At 43.0% G+C, this 19,198-nt stretch overlaps 1 protein-coding gene across 4 annotated transcripts in view; it reads left to right on the plus strand.

Moving 5' to 3' along the window:
* The first annotated feature begins 3,153 nt into the window (after nt 1-3,153).
* far1 (fatty acyl CoA reductase 1) overlaps nt 3,154-19,198 on the plus strand; it is a 38,140-nt gene continuing 22,095 nt past the window's right edge. For 3 of the 4 annotated variants that reach the window (XR_012593520.1, XM_074631549.1, XM_074631551.1), the window contains exons 1-5: nt 3,154-3,298; nt 11,763-11,881; nt 13,242-13,358; nt 14,301-14,476; nt 15,586-15,765. Coding sequence is in view for 3 of the 4 variants with exons in the window: in XM_074631549.1 (XP_074487650.1) it covers nt 11,807-11,881; nt 13,242-13,358; nt 14,301-14,476; nt 15,586-15,765 (548 nt within the window). In the remaining variant the exon portion in view is untranslated. Of the gene's footprint in view, nt 3,299-3,737; nt 3,759-11,762; nt 11,882-13,241; nt 13,359-14,300; nt 14,477-15,585; nt 15,766-19,198 lie in introns of those variants that run through there. The other variant, XM_074631550.1, reaches the window with a different exon arrangement.

The following is a 19,198-nucleotide window of genomic DNA, read 5'->3' on the forward strand; positions in this document are numbered from 1 at the left end:
CATAGTCTTGTTGTTAAGATGGTTGTCAACTAGAGCAGGACACAGCACTGACCACTAGAGAGCAAACTGTTGTCCCTTCTGTGTGTCAGCAAGTGTAAGCTGTAACACACACATACACACAAATGAGAGGAGCCGCATGAAGGAAATATTCAGGATGACGCTGATAATCACCTGATTTTAATGCAGACTGATATGGATCACACACACACACACACACACAAATAGTACAACTATAGGAAACAAAAGGGTCTTTGACTTGAATATCAACGTTCCCTAGATTTTGGATTTAGATTCAGTTTTTCCACAGAGAGAATAATATCTAGACGCCTCTGTCCACGTTTTGATGCAAAATTTGTCTTCTTTTATTTTTGTAATTTTTCCTTTCAGTTTTTTTAGTCTATTTGCATTTGAAACTCTTTGCTTATGCAAAATGCCTTAAACAAAACTTTCAATGGGAAAACCAAAGATCCTGCGCATGTCTTAAAGGTCCCATATTGTAAAAAGTGAGATTTTCACGGCCTTTATATTATAAAGCAGGTTTAAGTCCTATATAAATACTGTGAAAGTATTGAAACACTTAATCCAGCGAGAAATACACACACAGCCCGTATTCAGAAACTGAGCTTTTGAAACAAGCTGTCAGGATTTTTGTCCATTTGTGATTTCACAAATAAACAATATATAGATCATTACACGGTTTTAAACATAAACATTCTAAATGGGTCCCAGTTTTATTTCCTGTTGCAGTGTATGTGAATGACATCAGCTGACAGGTAGTCATGGACCAAAACTGTTGCCTAGCAACGCAATTATGTTGCAATTCCGTTGAAATGCACTAAAACAGAGCGTTTCAGACAGAGGGTAAATACAGGCATATCCAAGCAGACAGAATGAGGAAAATAAAGTTGTTTTTTTTAACATTACAGCACGTAAACATGTTCTAGTAGAAACCCAAAATACAAGTATGAACCTGAAAATGAGCACGATATGGGACCTTTAAGACCTCTTATATGGATACCTGTGAACTGAAGTGGGAGAAGCAGTTGGTCTTAGATTCAGAAGTATGTTTCCCACTGCAAACAATGTTAAACCTGTTTAACCTTTGTTCTCAACAAATGCTATTCCTGTCAGTTCAGGTATAGCCTACTACAGTACAGAGCCTCATCCACCTTTTCTATACCAGCAAGAGCTTTCAAGAGTTCTTGTAAGGTTTTCATCAACATCAACATCTGTATTTTTCAGCATTCAGCCAACTTTAATCCAAAATACAAATGTGTACTTCAAAAATGTATTCATCAAGTTACACAAAGCTCAGCCAGCTTTTGTTGTCTGTGTGGGCATAGTGGCTCAAAAGGTCCTGATTTTAAAAAGGGGTCTTATTGTGTGGAAAAAGCCATCCTGTGTCAGTGGGCTTCCCCTGGATGTGCTGGATTCCCCTTCATGAAAACACACACTATTAGATATACAACTGCACCTTGCCCTCAAGGCTAGATTACCAACCGTTAATAACGGTAAGTGCACTGGGGCCCCAGACCTCTAGGGGCCTCAAATGTCCCAGGTTCAATGCATGTCAATTGGTTTTGGTAATTTGATTGCAAATGTGTAGGGGGAATTTGCACCAATCAGCTAAGGTGGGTCTGGCATTATTGGCCAGTTTGTCTTTTAGAGAGGCCCTGTGTCAAAATGTAGTTTTAAGACATTAGTGTAACCTGCGGGCCAGTTTGTATTTTTTCAGCATTTAGAGTGCTGGTTTTGTTTCTTGGTGTCTGTATCATTTCACACAGGGTTGAGGAGGTCAGTCGGGGCTTGTGAGCAAATGTTTGCCCTGGGGCCCCCTTAACAGGTTGATCTATGACTGCTCATGAGTAAGGTGGAGAGATGGGACTGTGCCTTGTTAAAGAAGAGGATGGGTCAAGTGCAGAGCATTAAGTCTGCCATAAATGATTCATTTCAAAGTGATGCTATGTGGGCTGAACACAGTGGCCACAACTGATAATTACAGGATGGTGAAAGCAGAAACGTAGTTTAATTGTAGCACTACAAGTAGAGAGAAGAGTCATATAGTAAGCAAACTGGCTGAATAATGTCAGTTAGCAAAATATATCTAAAGGTTCACATTAGCTAAGAGGCCTATAGCCACCACAAGCTGCTGGTCAATGGCATGGATGTATTAAAGCTGAAGTAGGCGAGATTGGAGCAAATATGATTAAAAAAAGTTATTTTTATAAAACGTCGCTATATCGTGACAGTAGTACATGAGACAGGTAACATAAAAAATCTGCAAGATTTCACAGACCGGAGGAAAACAAGCAGTAAGAGCTGATCTGAGGTCTGCTGTCCATCTGCTGTGTACGAGAGCCGGCTGTCAATCACTCGCGAACTCCGACCAAACGGTCAAACTAGGCAGCGCTGATCAAATATGAATCAATATTATGTTATGTTAATGCCTAAGTCTTTAGCTGTAAAATGAGAAAGTTTGTGACGCTGCCGCCGCCATTATGAAATCTGGTGAAGGAACACCAACTTCCGGTCACATGACCGGAGCACAGTCAATACGCTCTCCCAATGAAATGACCTGTGATTGGTCAAATTCTCCCGTCACAGGCTAGATTTTCTTAAAGCCTGCAAATGGAGCCAATAGGAGGTGAAGAAGTCTAGTTTTCTCTCAGAACACTTGAATTACAATATGCTGATCGATTATTATGGGATTTTTGCCCAATGATGCAAAAAATATACTGCCTACTACCACTTTAAGAGAAAATGGTCATACCAAACCAGTAAGGCTGAGGCTGTAGCAGCAAAACCTTTGAGTGTATTGAGTTGAGGAAGTGTGTGTTTTATAACCATGTAGGAATTAAACCTCTGTGTTAGCCTATTTCTTGTTTCACATTGTTTCACAAGTTACACAGTGTGGCTGTGTTGGGAGGTTTTGGATCCCCTCAAGTTGGCATGCATACATTATTTGTCACCTGACTGGAGTTCTATGCCCACCCAGATTACCTGTGGACACCTTTAGAAGGCGCCTTTTAATTCCCCTGAAGCAGTTTTTTTTTTTTATTGAGACGGAGTGAAATCCGGAGGAGTGAGAGCTCCTTTCACCCTATCTGTGTCCCGCTGACGTCACGGCGGTCCGCTGGTGTATCCGCCCTGCTGCTGCTGCTGCTGCTTCCTGCTGCTGCTGAGGCTCCACTCCGTCGCTGCCTGTAGCCTGTAGCCGTCTAGCCGTACCCGCCGCTGCTCCTCCTCACTACCTACACACTCACAAGTTCAACAAACCGGGGAAACGTCGACATTTCCGGTACGTATACCCTTCGAATTCCGTCCACGGAGCCGTTTGTTGCCCTGTAAGTCAACTGTGGAGCCCGTTCCCGGTTCTCACTGCTGGTGTGACAGGCGGCGGCTCAACGTGTGACACCGACGAGGAAGAGATGGATGGAGGGAGGGAGTGTGCTGGTCGGAGATCCGCACGCAGATATAGGGAGTAGCTCTGTGGACATTTACCGTACCCCCCACCTCCCCCACCTCACTAGCCGACCACAGAGACGTGTGTCACCGCTGCGACCCCCCAGCAGCCACCGCGGCGCTCTCACACAAACATCTACATTCAACGGTGGAAAAAAGCGGTTCTCTTTTTCCCCACCCACCACCGTCTGTGTGTCTGTCAGTGTGCTGAAGCTCCTACACGAGGAGGGTTGAGGAGGCTCTTCTTTGAATGTAAGCCGAGGTGCTGGCTGGCTAGCTGCCTCCCAGGCTTCACGGTAATCCCATTAAAAGGCTTTCAAAGCCCAACAGTCGCTGTGGTTTTACTGGAAGCGTCGCCCACTGTGGCCGGTGGACGGTGAGAGGTCATGATGGGAGGCAGCTGTGTGTAACGAACATCACGGGATCCGGTGTTTCGTTTGTGCCTGTTGGAGTCTGGTTTCAATCTGTGTGTGTCAGTCTGCTCTGATGAGCTGCTCCATGTCTCCATCTCCTCAGCACTGCTAAACATGCGGGATTGTTGCAGTTTTGGACTGTGAGAGGGAAATGGTGCCCTCGTCAGGTTTAACAAGTGTTATTTAACATTTTTCAAAGCTATTGACTAATGTATTGTGAACTTAAACTAGACTTTTTGAGTCAGTTTGTGATTCCACAGAATAGTGCATTCATACATCAGTGTATGAATGCAGATCCACCGTGTGCTCTTAAAGGTCTGCCTAGTCCGAGTCAGACCGGCCCACTTTCTAGTAAAGTGACCAGTCTCTTCTTGCTGTTGATGGTCTCATGACATTACTCGTGTCTTGTTTAACTTGTTGTGGGTGATTTGAACTGAAATACAAGTCCACACAAGCCATGTGCAAAAGATGGTGCATTGTGACATCACCGTGAGCAGGAAGTTGTCATTTCTTACTGGAATAAGTACGATGGAGATATTAGGGCCACGTTGAGAAAAAACAAAAAATCAGATTTCGAGAATAAAGTCATATTACCAGAAAAAAAAAGTCGTAATTTAATGAGAATAAAGTCATCTATTTCAAGAAAAAAATTATATTACGAGAATAAAGTCATAACTTTACGAGTAAAAAAGTTGTTTCCCCAGCAGGTCTGTGTGGTTCTTTCTTCGGAATAAACGCAGTTTCTTGCACCATCTTTTCAAGGTCCTGATACTGATGATAATGTGGTGCTGATGTGCCAAAAGATGAAGTATTTCCTTATATGTGAAACCTTTACTAAAGTATAACTTCACAAGATGCTCCACGTTCTTCATTTTCACACACGCTGCTCTATTTCCCCTCTAAAATAACACCTCAAATTATTATTATGATTTTATTCTCACAATGCTACGACTTTTTTCTCGTAAACCTATGACTTTATTACCATAATATTACAACTATTTTCTCGTAAACCTATGACTTTATTACCATAATATTACGGCTATTTTCTCGTAAACCTATGACTTTATTCTCGTAATATTATGACTTTATTCTTGAAATCTCAGATTTATTTATTTTCCTCAAAGTGGCCCTGACACTCCGTCGTAGTCTTTGTGACCAACTCTTACAATCTATAAATGCTTTCCCTGCTATCCCTGGCAGAGGGTTTTTACATTAGTAAGACATGGGTTGCTCCTCTGAGACAGTTTTTTGTCATCTGTCTGTAAGCTATTTAACATCAGCCACAGGTGCCCAGTTTAAGCATTCTAATGCGTCTGATCAATTATTCAGAGTGAAGATGTGGCGTCAGCCTGCCTGTAAGCTACAGTAGCTCTGTGACAGACGCGTGATCAAAGGCCACAGCGGGTCCAGATTACAGAGCTGCTGGTTTGTTAGCATGCAGACAAGAGAGGATCTTAGTTTTCCAGTCTTGGCTGATCAGTGGGAGAGTGTGACTGTTCTCTGTTCAGGGAATACTGCAGAGGCCAAGTTGTCTTTTGTCCCAGTTCTGCATCGTTCCCTCCGGCATGGAACGCAGTGACATAAACAGGACACCAGCTTGGTGTGTCAAGATTTCTTTTTTCATGACTTCTTCAGGACAAAATCCAGAAGTTTCTCTCTTTCCTTGGTCCATGACCACATTTTGTTTGTTTTCTCTAATATGGACACACTGGATATGTAGACAAGGCAGCAGGAGGAAACATGAGCCTTGGTATAGTCCTTATTACCTCAGTGACTCGCTGGCAGTCATTCTTGAGCCCTGTCTAAAGTTGTCCACCCTCTCTAGGGTTCGGATCTGCAGCCTTGTTTGCAGCCTGGTTTCTGCCATTTGAGAAACTTCTTCTGTAAAGCAGGACATTTTGTTGAGTCCCATATGTAATACACACAATATGCAATGGGCTTCCTAGATACCATTCTACCAAGTAGGGATACATCGATACCACTTTTTTTCAGACAGAGTACAAGTACTTACATTTGGGTACTCGCCGATACGAGTACTTCTCTGTGCCAAAAGACCCTCGTTAACAGCCAGCTGGAGGGTGTGAGCGACACACGGCAGGCTGGGGAGTCCCTCATATGAGGCGGTGCGCCGCGATCGGCTCTAGGTCGGCTTGGAAAGGCTCGGGGCGAACGTGGCTCGCGGCTGCAGCTTTACAGCGCTCCCCACCCGGACCTCGCTGCACCGTGGACAAAGGGCTCGCTGCGCCATCTCTCCCCGCCGGGGATGGCTCCCGGTACGACTATCGACCGCGGCGGAACTGTTTTCAGACTGTTTTGCGCCCCAACCGCGTTGTGCCGCCAGATCGGGCCACCGGACCCATCTTGAAACACGGACCAAGGAGTCTAACGCATGCGGGAGTCAGAGGGTGCCAGCAAAACCCCGTGGCACAATGAAAGTGAGGGCCGGTGCGCGCAGGCTGAGGTGGGATCCTGGCCCAGCGGGGTCGGGCACACCACCGTAAAGTGGTATCGGTGCCGTTGTACCGAGTACATGAGCACAGTATCGGACTTGATACCCGATACTGGTATCAGTATCGGTGCATCCCTAGTTTGTACTATTATAACACACCCTGACTTTACTCACTGAATACTGAATGCTAGCACAAGTTGTGGCCCAACAACGTTCAACCTACGTTGATATTAAACAAGAACCCAGATGTACCTACCTCCAGCTTGCCACCTGGACCACAGCTCCTACCTCCCAGGTCCCTGCTCTTGAGCTGGCCCAGGCCATGGAGTCAAACACAAACCTCGTGACTGTAGTTGTCCTGTCTGCATATTTTGTTTTTATACCTAAACCCTGTAGACCGATTTGTTTTGCATGTTTCCTTCATATTTTTTAGTGGATAGCCTATTACTTTTATTTTGGTTGCTGTCTAAACAGTATTTTTATAATTTATTAGCACACTACTATACAGGTGGGCATATTTAAAGCTCAATATCAGCTCAGCACAGCAAGAGTACTGGCTGTAAATGTAAATAAAATGACCAAATCCATGCACATAAAATGCGTTCAAATCACCACCACAATATTTACTGTACAAGAATGCCTACAGCCAATTTAGTAATTCTTACAAAGTTTTCAAGAAGACATGAGCTAGGAGTAGCTGAGTCTGCTGTGTGTAGTGGAAGAATGATGAGTGTGAGCAATGCTGCATCGATGAATGAACCACTCTGCATCATCTGGGCTAGTGTTAGCCAGAAGGCATGTGAGAGAGACATGTTTTTGATTCCTATACTTCATGCTGTGTGTGGTGTAAGCCAAACATGACGGATCAGCAGAACCGCATCATTCTCACCGTGAAGCCTGCTGGAGGCAGCATGCTGTGGGGCTAGTTTTTTGCTCCAGACACTTTGAATGAGGGTTTATATCCCAGAGCGCTGCATGTAGTCCCACACTGTAGTCCTACAGTCACAGAACTGACCTCATTGTACACGTTGTGACTTAGGGCTTACAGCTGAAGCTTGCCACTTGGCACAGAATGTGATGCAGCAAACTGTACATCTGCAGCACTGGCCTGAGCCTGAGAAAGTGTCCACAGAGCGTAGCGCACAGTAGCACAGTATTCTGTTAATGTCCTCTTTCAATTCAATTTCAATTATTTGATGTGTGTGATCTGCTGCTGCAGTGTATGATGGCAGAATTCACTGACAGGGTTTAACTGTGTGTATTTCTATTGAGACTGGTAGTAACGAGGCATGTTTGGTTTTATACATTCTGTGTGCCGAGCTCTGCACACAATTTGGTCAGAAATGGGAACTAAGAAGGGTCTTTAAAGCTACTTGTTCTCCAAATCACAAGCACGAAGGCTTAATTATAAACTTAACCCCTGAGTTCCTGATTAGAGGCCCAGTTAACACTGTACTAGCCCAGTGTGACGGTATGCAAAGCTGAATAACTGGTTTGACTGTAACTACATGAGCAGTGCTGCTGCTGAAGCTCAAGCAACTATAACAACAGCAGACTCTTATTGAACATGTGTTGGCGGTGTAAAGTCTGCAGGCAGTACTGGACTGGATTATTGTCATGGTTTCAAAATGAATACCAAACATGGTTTTAGCTTTATTGACAGTTTAACCTCGATAATCCCAGATGGCTGATTGTAAACTGTTGGTTTCAGATTGAATTCCTTGGCACCACCATATGCCACACTGTGAAGTGGGAGGCCAACACCAGCCATATAATTATACCCCCGCGACAGCGTATATAGCGTGTGTCCATCCTTCTGTCCGTCCTTCCGTCCGTTCGCGTCTCACACTTTCGTCTCCGGAGCAGAACTCGGAAACTATTTAATTTAGGACGTTTTCCAAATTGTTACAATGCTGCATATTGCCTCTAGTTTGGTTTGTGTTCACACGGCAGCATTTACAAGCGGTCCAAAAGTTTGATGCGCAAAGAAACTGCTCTGTAATTGGTCAGAATTTCCATGCTGGAAAACTCCCTGAAGTAAACAAAGAAGAGCAGACTTCCAGAACGCAACAATAGAGGGACAACTACGCAGCTTGATCTTGGCCCTGGTCATCTTTTCTTTTTTTTTACCTCGTAGCAATGCTTTAATCCAAAAAGCTGCAATGCTTTCTCCAGTTGGGCCGGATCGAGGTCGGAGCATGTTCTCACCACAAACAAAGCGTACCGAACCGTACCGCAGTTCGTTTGGAAGCAAATCGAGACCACCCCTTCAAGGAGATCTCAGTTCGCTTGTTTTGGTGCTGCACCCGAGTGCGATTGCCGTGTTCACACCTCCCCAAACGAACCGCACCCAGAGGGTAAACACTCCAGGGTTCCATTCAACCCAACTAAACAAGGCAGGTGTGAAAACGCCCTTAGGAACTTCAAATTTGGTATGATGGTGGACAGTGTGGTCTAGTTGCGCCTTTTGAGGCTTAAAAATGCCCCCAAAAAATCGTTGAAATTTTGGACAAAACATTTTTTCTTTTTTTCGACTTCTATTTCGTTTCCGAATTAGAACTCAAACTCTTGTCATCTACTGACTTTATCCTGAGGAATGTGAGCTAATAAAAAGCTAGATTGTGCTCAATAGACTAATTCCATTAGTTCCAAAAGGGCAAAACCTTTGGCCCTGCTTTGGTAGGGGTCAAGTGGTGAGTGGGGGTGCGGGTGGGGGGGGGGGTGTATGTGAGCCATGCTCACTTTTGCCTTGTTAACACAGCCCACCAGAGGCTTCACTTTCTACGACAGCTTACACGGTTTGGTGTGACTGTGGAGAGTGTCCTCGCCCTCTCAGTCAGTCCCAGTGTGCTAACACAAGCGCAGCACGGACAGAGCTGAACACACAGCGTATAAGATCCGTCCGTCTCCTCCATGTTTGCCTCCAGTGTGAGACGCAGAAGGTGATCGCTGACTCCCCCTCACACTGCCTGCTCCCTCTTCAGATCCCTCCCCTCTGGGAGGAGATTCCAGAGTTTCAGGTGAAGCACAGATCCTGAGACTGTTCCATACTTGAACTCCGACGCACAAACACTTTTAGACCAAGCATCGGCCAACGAGCACTTTAAAACGAATGTAGCGGCCCAAAGCACTTTAGGATCCTTTATCCTAGTGTGTATGTTTCAATGTATAAATGTGGTTACTGTTTTCATTATTTACTTCTGTGTGTGTTTGTCTGTTTTTAAGAGGTGACCTGGGGCAAGTTCCTATTAACTGTGTTGACGTGGCAATAAAGGATTGCCTGAGGTCCTTTGAAATCCTGTAGACAAACATACTGTATAACCAGTGTAGTCCTGTTATTCAGCGTTTATCTGCTCACAGAACCTAGATATTTCTGTTGTATTTCCATCTAGGGGTGGGCGATACATCAAATATAGTCGATGTATCGCGGCATGTCTCACGCGCGGTATATAAAATGACAATATCGCGAACATCGACTACAAATTGTCATGTAATGTTTTTAAGGAGCAGGGAAGCAGGCTTAGCAGGGAATTCCAGACGTCCCTCTCCCCAGCAACGTTTTCCAGCTCTTCCTGGGGGGACCCCGAGGCATTCCCAGGCCAGACCAGATATATAATCTCTCCAGCGTGTTCTGGGTCTACACCGGGGCCTCTTACCAGTTGGATGTGCCCGGAAAACCTCTGAAGGGAGGCGTCCAGGAGGCATTCTGATCAGATGTTGAACCACCATAACAGAAATGTTAATGATTAGATGAGTTATCTCCTGAATGGCCTGTTATCAGCTTGGCGGTGTCATTCTGCTTAAAACCAACATAATGTGACTGATAAGGCCACATACAGTAGTGCATAGAGTCAACACATCCCAATGGGATCTCCTCTTCTCTAATGATTGCCACAGATGAAGGACTAGAAAGATCCGGTCAGCCGATTAGTCGATCATCAGAAAATGAATCTGCAATCTGATGATCAGCTGCTTCTCATTATGAGCAAAATCACCAATAGTCATTGGTCTCAGCTTCTCAGATGTGAAAATGATGACATCACCTTGGCTATGGAAAATTATGTTGGCTATTTTTCACTATTTTCCAGATTTTTTTCTAGATGAAAGATTGAATCAGTTAAATCTAAAAACACAAGTGTCAGCTTAATTGATAAGAAACGTTAGTTGCAGCCCTCCTTGGGACTCGTGTATCTTTCCCAGTCTGTATACTTGCAATGGTTGCAAATGGCTCGCCTGTATGTTACGGGATAAAACTGCCGTCTAGACTTACTTCAGATTTGTTGACTATAAACTAGTGTCTGCTAAACTGTAGGGAGTTTCATACTTGCTGTAAAAGCCCCTGAAATGTTGGTTTGATATCTTAAGTAATTCTGTAACATTAAATGATCGAGACATCAACAGTGAAAGTAACAAACTAGAGATTGTTTTGTGATGGGCGGCTTCACGCTGGTGCAGTGGTTAACACTGTCGCCTCGCAGCAAGAGCGTCGCAGGTTTCAAACCCGGCTTGGGGCCCTCCTGTGTGGAGTTTACATGTTCTCCCCCGTGGTAACGTGGGTTTTCTCCGGGCTCTCCGGTTTCCAGGTTAGGTTAGGCTCGTAGGTGTGAATGGTTGTCCCGTCTCTATGCGTCAGCCCTGTGATAGTCTGGCAACATGTCCAGGGTGTACCTCACCTTCGTCAGCTAGGATCGGCTCGGTTACAGATGATGGATGGATCTTGTGATGGTATCACACCAGCCACGACGTGTAAAGTGTGGGGGGGGGGAGCCCTTTGCTCAGACCACACCCATCTTCAAACTCTGTCTTCATTTTGATCTCAACTACACATCTGTAAAGTTTGTATTCAACATAATACCGTATTATCTCAGTGGAAATGCACTGAAACAAATTAGTAAATGTGACACAAATGTAAATGTGACACAAAAAGGCAACTTATTATTTTGGCCATTAAAAAATATGCTTGGCTGGGGAATTTTTTCATCTACCAGTCACAACCACAACTGTTACCAGATTTACATTCCAATATTTCTAAATCCTGATTGGAACATGGAAGTTTGTGACATCACTTTTTCCTCAAACTCTTCATGAAATCTGTCGTGTAAAACGTTGTCAGAAAAGTAGTGATCATAGAGGACCGCCTCGCACGGTAAAAAAACAAAACAGGCACATATTCAATAAGGTCCTGTTGTCTCTTTGCTGTTCTGTGTGTTCCTGACAGAGTGGAGCTTATGAGGGCTGGAGTCTGCACAACACCAACTTCCTTCTATAAAGCTACAGTCCTGACTTCCTCATACAGTGGATCTTTATTTCACTCATTTAGATTCCTATCTTCAGTCTCCACATGGGGAACGCCTCATAGAGCAAGTCCAGGCATGATGCCAGTCTCATAATTGTAACTGCACCTTTTGTCTTCTCTTATTTCTGTCCTGTCTTTGCAGGTGGAGTGGTGTCAGGGAGCTCACTGAACAGGACGACCGACATCATGGTGGTGAACATCCCAGAATACTATGCAGGAAAAACTGTGCTGATCACCGGAGCAACAGGCTTCATGGGCAAGGTAAAGTAGTAGTTGAATAGGCAGGGAGCCAACGGGGCATGAATGAACCAACAATGTGAGCTAACATGATGCAAGATGAACCTCTGTGGAAATTCTTTTCACTCCAACACGACGCTGTACTTGCCTGCTTTTATTAGAGCGCACACGTTTCTGCTAACTTCACATTAAGTATATTTACATGTAGATTTCAGGTCTGTTCACGCCATATAGTCACGCAGGAAGAATGAAGATTGTCCACTAGTTACAACAGTCTTATTGTATGCTGAATTGTGGGTGTTATGCTGTGAAGGCATGAGTGAGAATTTTTTTTTATATATATATATATATACTTTATTTTTTCCCCTTTTTTTCAAGGTTGTTTTCAAATATGCAATTTACAGTTCGTAATTACAATAGTTTATAAACCAATTTATAAGTAGTTGAGCTTAGAGACGAACACAATAAGTACACAAGAGAAAACAACATCAGTATTTAAAATTGAAATAAAAAAAAATAGAATGAAATAAAAATAAAAAATGAATAATAGTAATACAAAGAGAAAAAAAAGTAATAATAATGATAATAAATTTAATAACAAATAAGTTAATAGAAAACAAAAAAAGGTGGAGGGTGCAGAGATATAGCAATATCATTTACATGGCCACACACATGTGTCCGACTTCACATGTAAGGTCACCTCCAGGCATACTTTATATATATGTGCATGCGTGCTAACCCACAGAGTCCATCTCTTCTCAAAAACATCCTCCATATTCCTTATTTTGCGAGTTCCCTTCCATAACTTTTACTTCTTCAATTAAACTTTTCCATTTTTATAAAATCTGGGGGTTTGTTTTTTTTCCATCTTGTTATTTGCTTCAGTACTGTGATTCTGAGTATTCTCAATACCCCCCCCCCCCCCCCCCCCCCCGAGTATGATGTGCTCTGCTTTTAAATACGGAGGTTTTTTTTGAAAATGTCTTCTATAAACATAAAAACTTCTGACCAAAACAAATTCAATAGACTGCATGTGTAGACAATGTGTAAGTGAGTTGCGTTACTTTCGCCACAGTTTCTCCAGCGCTGAGAACATTCTTAGTTTAACAGCAGATGCATGAATCCCTTTTTAGTTGAGAACAACTGATAAATGTGGCAAAGCATTCACATGGTCGTCCTTTAACCGTCTTATTCTACCAAACACAAACACAGCAGCCGTTGTTGTTCAGATGTTGTGGAGGAGGAAGCAACACCTCAGTTTACTCCTCTCCACTTCTGCAATGGACAAAAAGAGGAGGTTCCAGTTCTGAGTAGTGTGCAGTGCCTGCGAGCATCAACTGAACAGAAGGTGATTTGGTAGCTCTTTACCTGCTCATTGTTAAAGGTGCTGCTGGAGAAGCTGCTGAGGTCCTGCCCGGGAGTCAAAGGTGTCTACGTGATGGTCCGGTCAAAAGCTGGGCAGAGCCCTCAGGCCCGCATCGCTGACATGATCAACTGCAAGGTGAGAAGTGGGCTCAGAGATGCTCCATCTGATGGGGGTGTGTGTGGAGGAGGTGAGGGACCAGCTATGTGTAAAGTTTGAGCATAATGCAGGAGTTGATGCTATAACTCAGTAAAACACAGTTTGCACCACACAAGCTGGTTGTAACATGGAGTTAAGATGGCAGATGTATGTGACGGTTGTTGTGGGAGGAAATTTCTCTTCAGTGTGTTTTCGGTGGGAGCACATTTCCTGTGACCGACTACATCCTTTGTCACTTATGATGACACTGACATGCACGCTCAGTGTTGTGCTCTTGTAATCTTGAAGATTTTCATTTGAATAAATGCCAGTTAAGTCACTATCTATCGCCAAATGAGGTAACTCAGTGATGATTGAGCATCTGGCCCACTGATGAAGGCCCTCGCCTTTGCAGTATTAGGAACTGGGGCTGTATTCAAAACCGCCTACTACATACTACTGAGGACGGTTAAAGTGATGTATTTAGCAGTATGCTAGACCAGGCTTTAGCCTTTAAACCAGCTCTTAAAGCACTGGACAAAAGAACAAACTCGTACCACTATTACAATATTATCCAAAAATACAACTTTGAAATTAGAGAGCAGCCGTCAGTAGGGATGCACCAATACCACTTTTTTTCAGACCGAGTACGAGTACAAGTACTTACATTTGGGTACTCATCGATACCACTACGAGTACTTCTCTGTGTATCAGAGTCGTTTTGCGAGTACGAGTACATGAGCACAGTATCGGACCCGATACTGGTATCGGTATCGGTGCATCCCTAGCCATCAGCCATGCATCACTGACACTACCAACAGTAAGACAGGGAATAGAAGCTTTTCTCTGACGTAAATGTATGGACACTGAATAACTGTCCTATGATTTTCAGTTTACTGTGTACTGTAACATCATTTTGACTTCATCATTTTCCCCACTCAGTTGTTTGAAAGATTGCAAGAGGAGCAGCCGGGCTTTGCAGAGAAGATCGTAGCAGTGACCAGTGACCTCACACAGCCGGAGCTGAATCTGAGCAAAGAGGATCAGAGCATCCTGGCTGACAACGTCAACATTGTTTTTCACTGTGCCGCCACCATCCGCTTCAATGAGCCACTCAAGTGAGTTGTCCCTTTATTTTTGCTCAATGTCTTGCTCTTAATATCTTGATGAATTTCTTGGTAATATGTACAAATATTAGGTACAGTCCATTGTTTTCCTGCATCTCTCTCTCTAATGGCACTTTGTCAGTTAACCATGTTTATCCATGTGTTTCTCCCTGATCTTGTACGATTGGTAAGTGTTTATGGTCTGTTGTGTTTACTCAGTCAAACTTAGTCAAACTTAGTTGCGTGTTGCAGGGTTCTTTCATGTTGTGTCCCGTACACAGACAGAAATGTAAAACTTTAGGTGGAGTTACATGCTGGTACTATTACTTGACGAACAACAGCGTTTGCCGACTCCTTTTTTCTGTCTGTCTGTCTGTCTGTCTGTCTGTCTGTCCAAAGCTAATCTCTTATATTCCTGGACCCATCAGCCTAATATTTTTGGTGCTCATTTATGACTGTATGCTGAAGGACCTCTCCTAGTTGCAGTGATTCACACTTTTTGAAAACCTATTTTATTGACAACCTATTTTTTTTAAAATTGTATTTATTTTATTTGTTTTTATACCGTCTTTGGCTGCTGACTCCTCAGCCCTTGACCGCCCGGTAGACACCCAGGTTTGGACCCTTGTTTCCGCTAGGGATTAGAAATTGTTCCTCTCTTGATTTGCAAGCCAGAGCTTACTAATTAACACAGAAAATGGAATCTATCTTCTCGTCTTGCATATCTTGACCTCACTCGGACGCCAAAACATTCCGTCTTAGGCCAATGAATGATCCATGGCCTGTGGCTGACAAGTGATCGACCCCTGAGCCCAGCATCGTGATTTAAAAGCTCCCGTCCACACCAACACCGGGGCGCAGAACTGCATCGGCGTTAATAGCATTCATTGCGTGCTTTAAAAAGTAACAGTTCTGATTCATCAACAGTGTGCAGGTTGATTTTTGCGAGTGCAACTGGAGGTGGACTCTAGGGCTGTCACTTTTCCCCAAATCAAGTTTGACAGATACTGGTACAATCCCCCCCGTTGCAAATAACAAATGTGTGGGAACCAAGAACCAAAATATCCTGCACACTACCGATCACTTGTACTCACCTGTACTGTCTTCCTCTCCCCTCTCAGAGACGCCATGCAGCTGAATGTCCTGGCCACCCAGAAGATGCTGGCACTGGCCCACAGGATGAAGCACCTGGAGGTCTTCCTTCATGTCTCCACAGCCTACGCCAACTGTGACCGAGAGCTCATTGAGGAAGTTGTATACCCTCCCCCCGTAGACTACCGCAAACTCATCGATTCTCTGGAGTAAGTTGATCTGGACTGTTTCCAGTGAACGGCTACTGCAACAGTCAACAACCTGTTGTGGTGATTGTTGATTTGGATGGCCTTGTTTATGTATACAGATGTGTGGAGGGTCTTTTTTTATCTTTAGTATACAGTAGCACTAGCATGGGATTATGGTTGAGGTTTTTAAAAGGATTCTTAATTTCTTCAGATTGCTAGATGCATAAAAAGCAAGTAGGACTGTATTATCAAGATTAATGTCAGCGACACACCGAGCAATGGCAGCTTAGCCATGGCTGTAGAGTAAACAGCTGCTTAGTGCCACTAATGTTGGAGAGGGCCGCCAGTCTTAGCTGCTGAGCTAGATTAGTAAAGCATTAGGAGCCTGCAGAGTGAGCGGATATGAGTGGGATGATTCTGAGGGATCGGGTGCATAGTGTCGTAAAGCTTTTGAGGGAACTCGGATGGATGCGTGCAGAAAGACAACACGCTGGGTTTGACTGTGGAGGTTTGAACAAAACTGACCTTTTGGAAGCAGATGCAGACTTGAATGCAGAGTTGCTTGGTCGTAAGGGAGACCAGTTAGCTCAGTGGACTGAAATGTGATGTTCTGGATGCCTTTCCTTGCTGCGAGTGTAGAACGCAGGGCTTCCAGAGTCTGACCAAAAATATGTGTATCTCTGTCTCTGCTGTCACTGGACCCTACACTCGCTCGTCACTGCACTCATTACGCTCCTCATATATCGGGTCAGCAACCTGCGGCTCCGGAGCCACATGCGTCTCTTTAGCTCCTCTCCAGTGGCTCCCTGTGGATTTATAAAAATGGAAATGTATAACTGTTTTTTGTTTACATTTTCATTTTATTTCTCATTGTTGTAGGTCTATGGTACGACGATACGACAGAGTATTAGGGCCACATTGAGGAAAAAACATAATAAAGTCATAGGTTTACGAGAAAAAAAGTCATAGTATTATGAGAATAAAGTCAGAAGTTTAGTATATATATATATATATATATATATATATATATATATATTGTAGTAGTCGTTTTACATGGTATTTTAATTTTTTTTTCGTAAAGTTATGACTTTATACTTGTTATATTACAACTTTTTTTAAAATAGTATGACTTTATTCTCATTAAATTATTACTTTTTTCTCGTAAAGTCATGACTTTATTCTGGAAATCTCAGATGTTTTTTCCCTCAATGTGGCCCTAATACTCCATCGTACATTGTCTCTTGGGCCCTCACTGCATTAGACTTATATACTATATACTTAGACTATAAACTGTGTTACCTTCATCACAATGCTCAAATGTTTTGTGGCTCCAGACAGATTATTATTATTATTTTTTGCCTAAAATGTCTCTTTTGATAGTAAAGGTTGCGATCCCCTGTCTTATGCCAACAACGTAACATGTAAACATGTGGATTGCACTTAAACACGGTCTTGGCCAGTTTCATACGGTAGTACCACGAGCATCAAAACTGGCGTGTGGTATTTTCCACGTTGTTTTCTTCCTCTACTCTCGTTCGCAGTGCGAGACGGGGGCGCGGAGTAGTGGGGGACGGTTGGCTCCTTAGACCTCCTATTTCCAGCGTCCTACTGTTGGCTCAGACAACCTCATCTGACTCAAAAAAAAAACGTTTATCTGCACCTTTATTCCTGTTTACAATCATTTACATAGTGTGTTATGAAATTACCAATGTGTATGGGAACTTACAAAAAAAGGTAACGGTTAAAACATTACTGCAGCACTAAATGTTGCGGCAAAAAGTTTTGGGTGCATCTAAATTATGAGCTGGTGCACCTACCTGTAACATGTTGGGCACACCAGTGCAACCACTATAAAAAGTGTGACTGGAGCCTGGGAATGTTTCACGTGTTCCATTCAGGGTGGGTCAGATTTACTTTGTTTGCTTATAGCTGCACTTCAAACCGAACAGTTCTCGACCTTTGTGCAAACTATGTATAATCACATGTAAAGGTCATATCTTTCAATGGTAACCAAGCTCAACGTGAGTTCAGCTCATCTAACCGTTGAAGCCTTTCCGTGGTTTAAATATTTGATGTTATTAAATGATTTAGCAAAGAATTTAAGAGACAATAATTCCATGCAAAACAGTGATGTGAAGCTGTTCCGCTCCAGCTGATTAAAGGTCCCATATTGTAAAAAGTGAGATTTTCACGTCTTTTATATTATAAAACAGGTTTAAGTGCTTTATAAATACTGGTCAACTATCAAAACGCTCAATATACGGAGAAATACACACAGCCCGTATTCAGAAATTTAAACAAGCTGTTAGGATTTCTGTCCATTTGTGATGTCACAAAATATACAATATTTAGACCATTACACGGTTTTAAACATAAACATTCCAAATGTGTCCCAGTTTATTTCCTGTTGCAGTGTATGTAAATCACATCAGCTGACAGGAAGTAAACAAGGACCCAAACTGTTGCCTGGCAATGCAATTCCATTGCAATTCCGTTGAAATGCACTAAAACGGAGCGTTTCAGACAGAGGGTGAATACAGGTATGTTCAGGCAGACAGTATGAGGAAAATAAAGTTGTTTTTTTTAACATTACAGCATGTAAACATGTTCTGGTAGAAACATAAAATACAAGTATGAACCTGAAAATGAGCATGATATGGGACCTTTAACATCTACTATATTATTGTCACTAAGAACCTGTTAAACAGTGTGATAACTTAAAGGGCCAATTTAAAGTGAGAGTATAGTAGTATGGTCATCCCATAATATGGTCTTGGATGAATGAACTTGAGACTGGTGTCATTTCAAGTAGGTGGTACAAAAGATGATTCTTTTCAACATGGACTTTTACTACAGATAAATGGACAAACGCGCCACATCGCGATGTAATAGAACGCAATTATCAGATCGCAGAAGCTACGATAAACATTAGTTACACAACGACCAGAGGGTCAGAAACACAAGTTTCAAACATGCGAATGAGAGTAGATGAAAAAAAAAAAAGGCCGGGTTTAGGTGACATCCACATGTTGACATGTTACTTTGTTGTCAGAGAGAGCAGAGCGCTGGGAGCAGACGGCTGTTCAGGTGGTGACGAAATTAGCAGTAAAGTTGTCAAGTTGGTAGTAAATGAACTGTGATCAGTGAACTAGAGATCAGTCAGATTCATATATGAATGTTCACACCAGGCCTGTTGTTCTGCTGTGCTTTTGTTGTTTATTCACTTTTTATTGAAGTTAAGTCATGATGATTATTTTGCAACGGTCCACTGTGATTGAGAAGATAAGGAACTTTCTTCTAAAGCCATCAATCAAAAACACAAATGAGAGAATGATGTCTAAGAGGATCAATGCTGATGAGTTTCTCCTCTGGGATATCTCAACATCTACTAGATGGATTTGTAACACGTTTTAGTTTCCTGATGATGGTGATCTCCTGACTTTTCCTCTAGCGC

Source organism: Sebastes fasciatus, chromosome 4 (assembly GCF_043250625.1).
Source record: "Sebastes fasciatus isolate fSebFas1 chromosome 4, fSebFas1.pri, whole genome shotgun sequence".
In the NCBI taxonomy this organism is placed as follows: Eukaryota; Metazoa; Chordata; class Actinopteri; order Perciformes; family Sebastidae; genus Sebastes; species Sebastes fasciatus.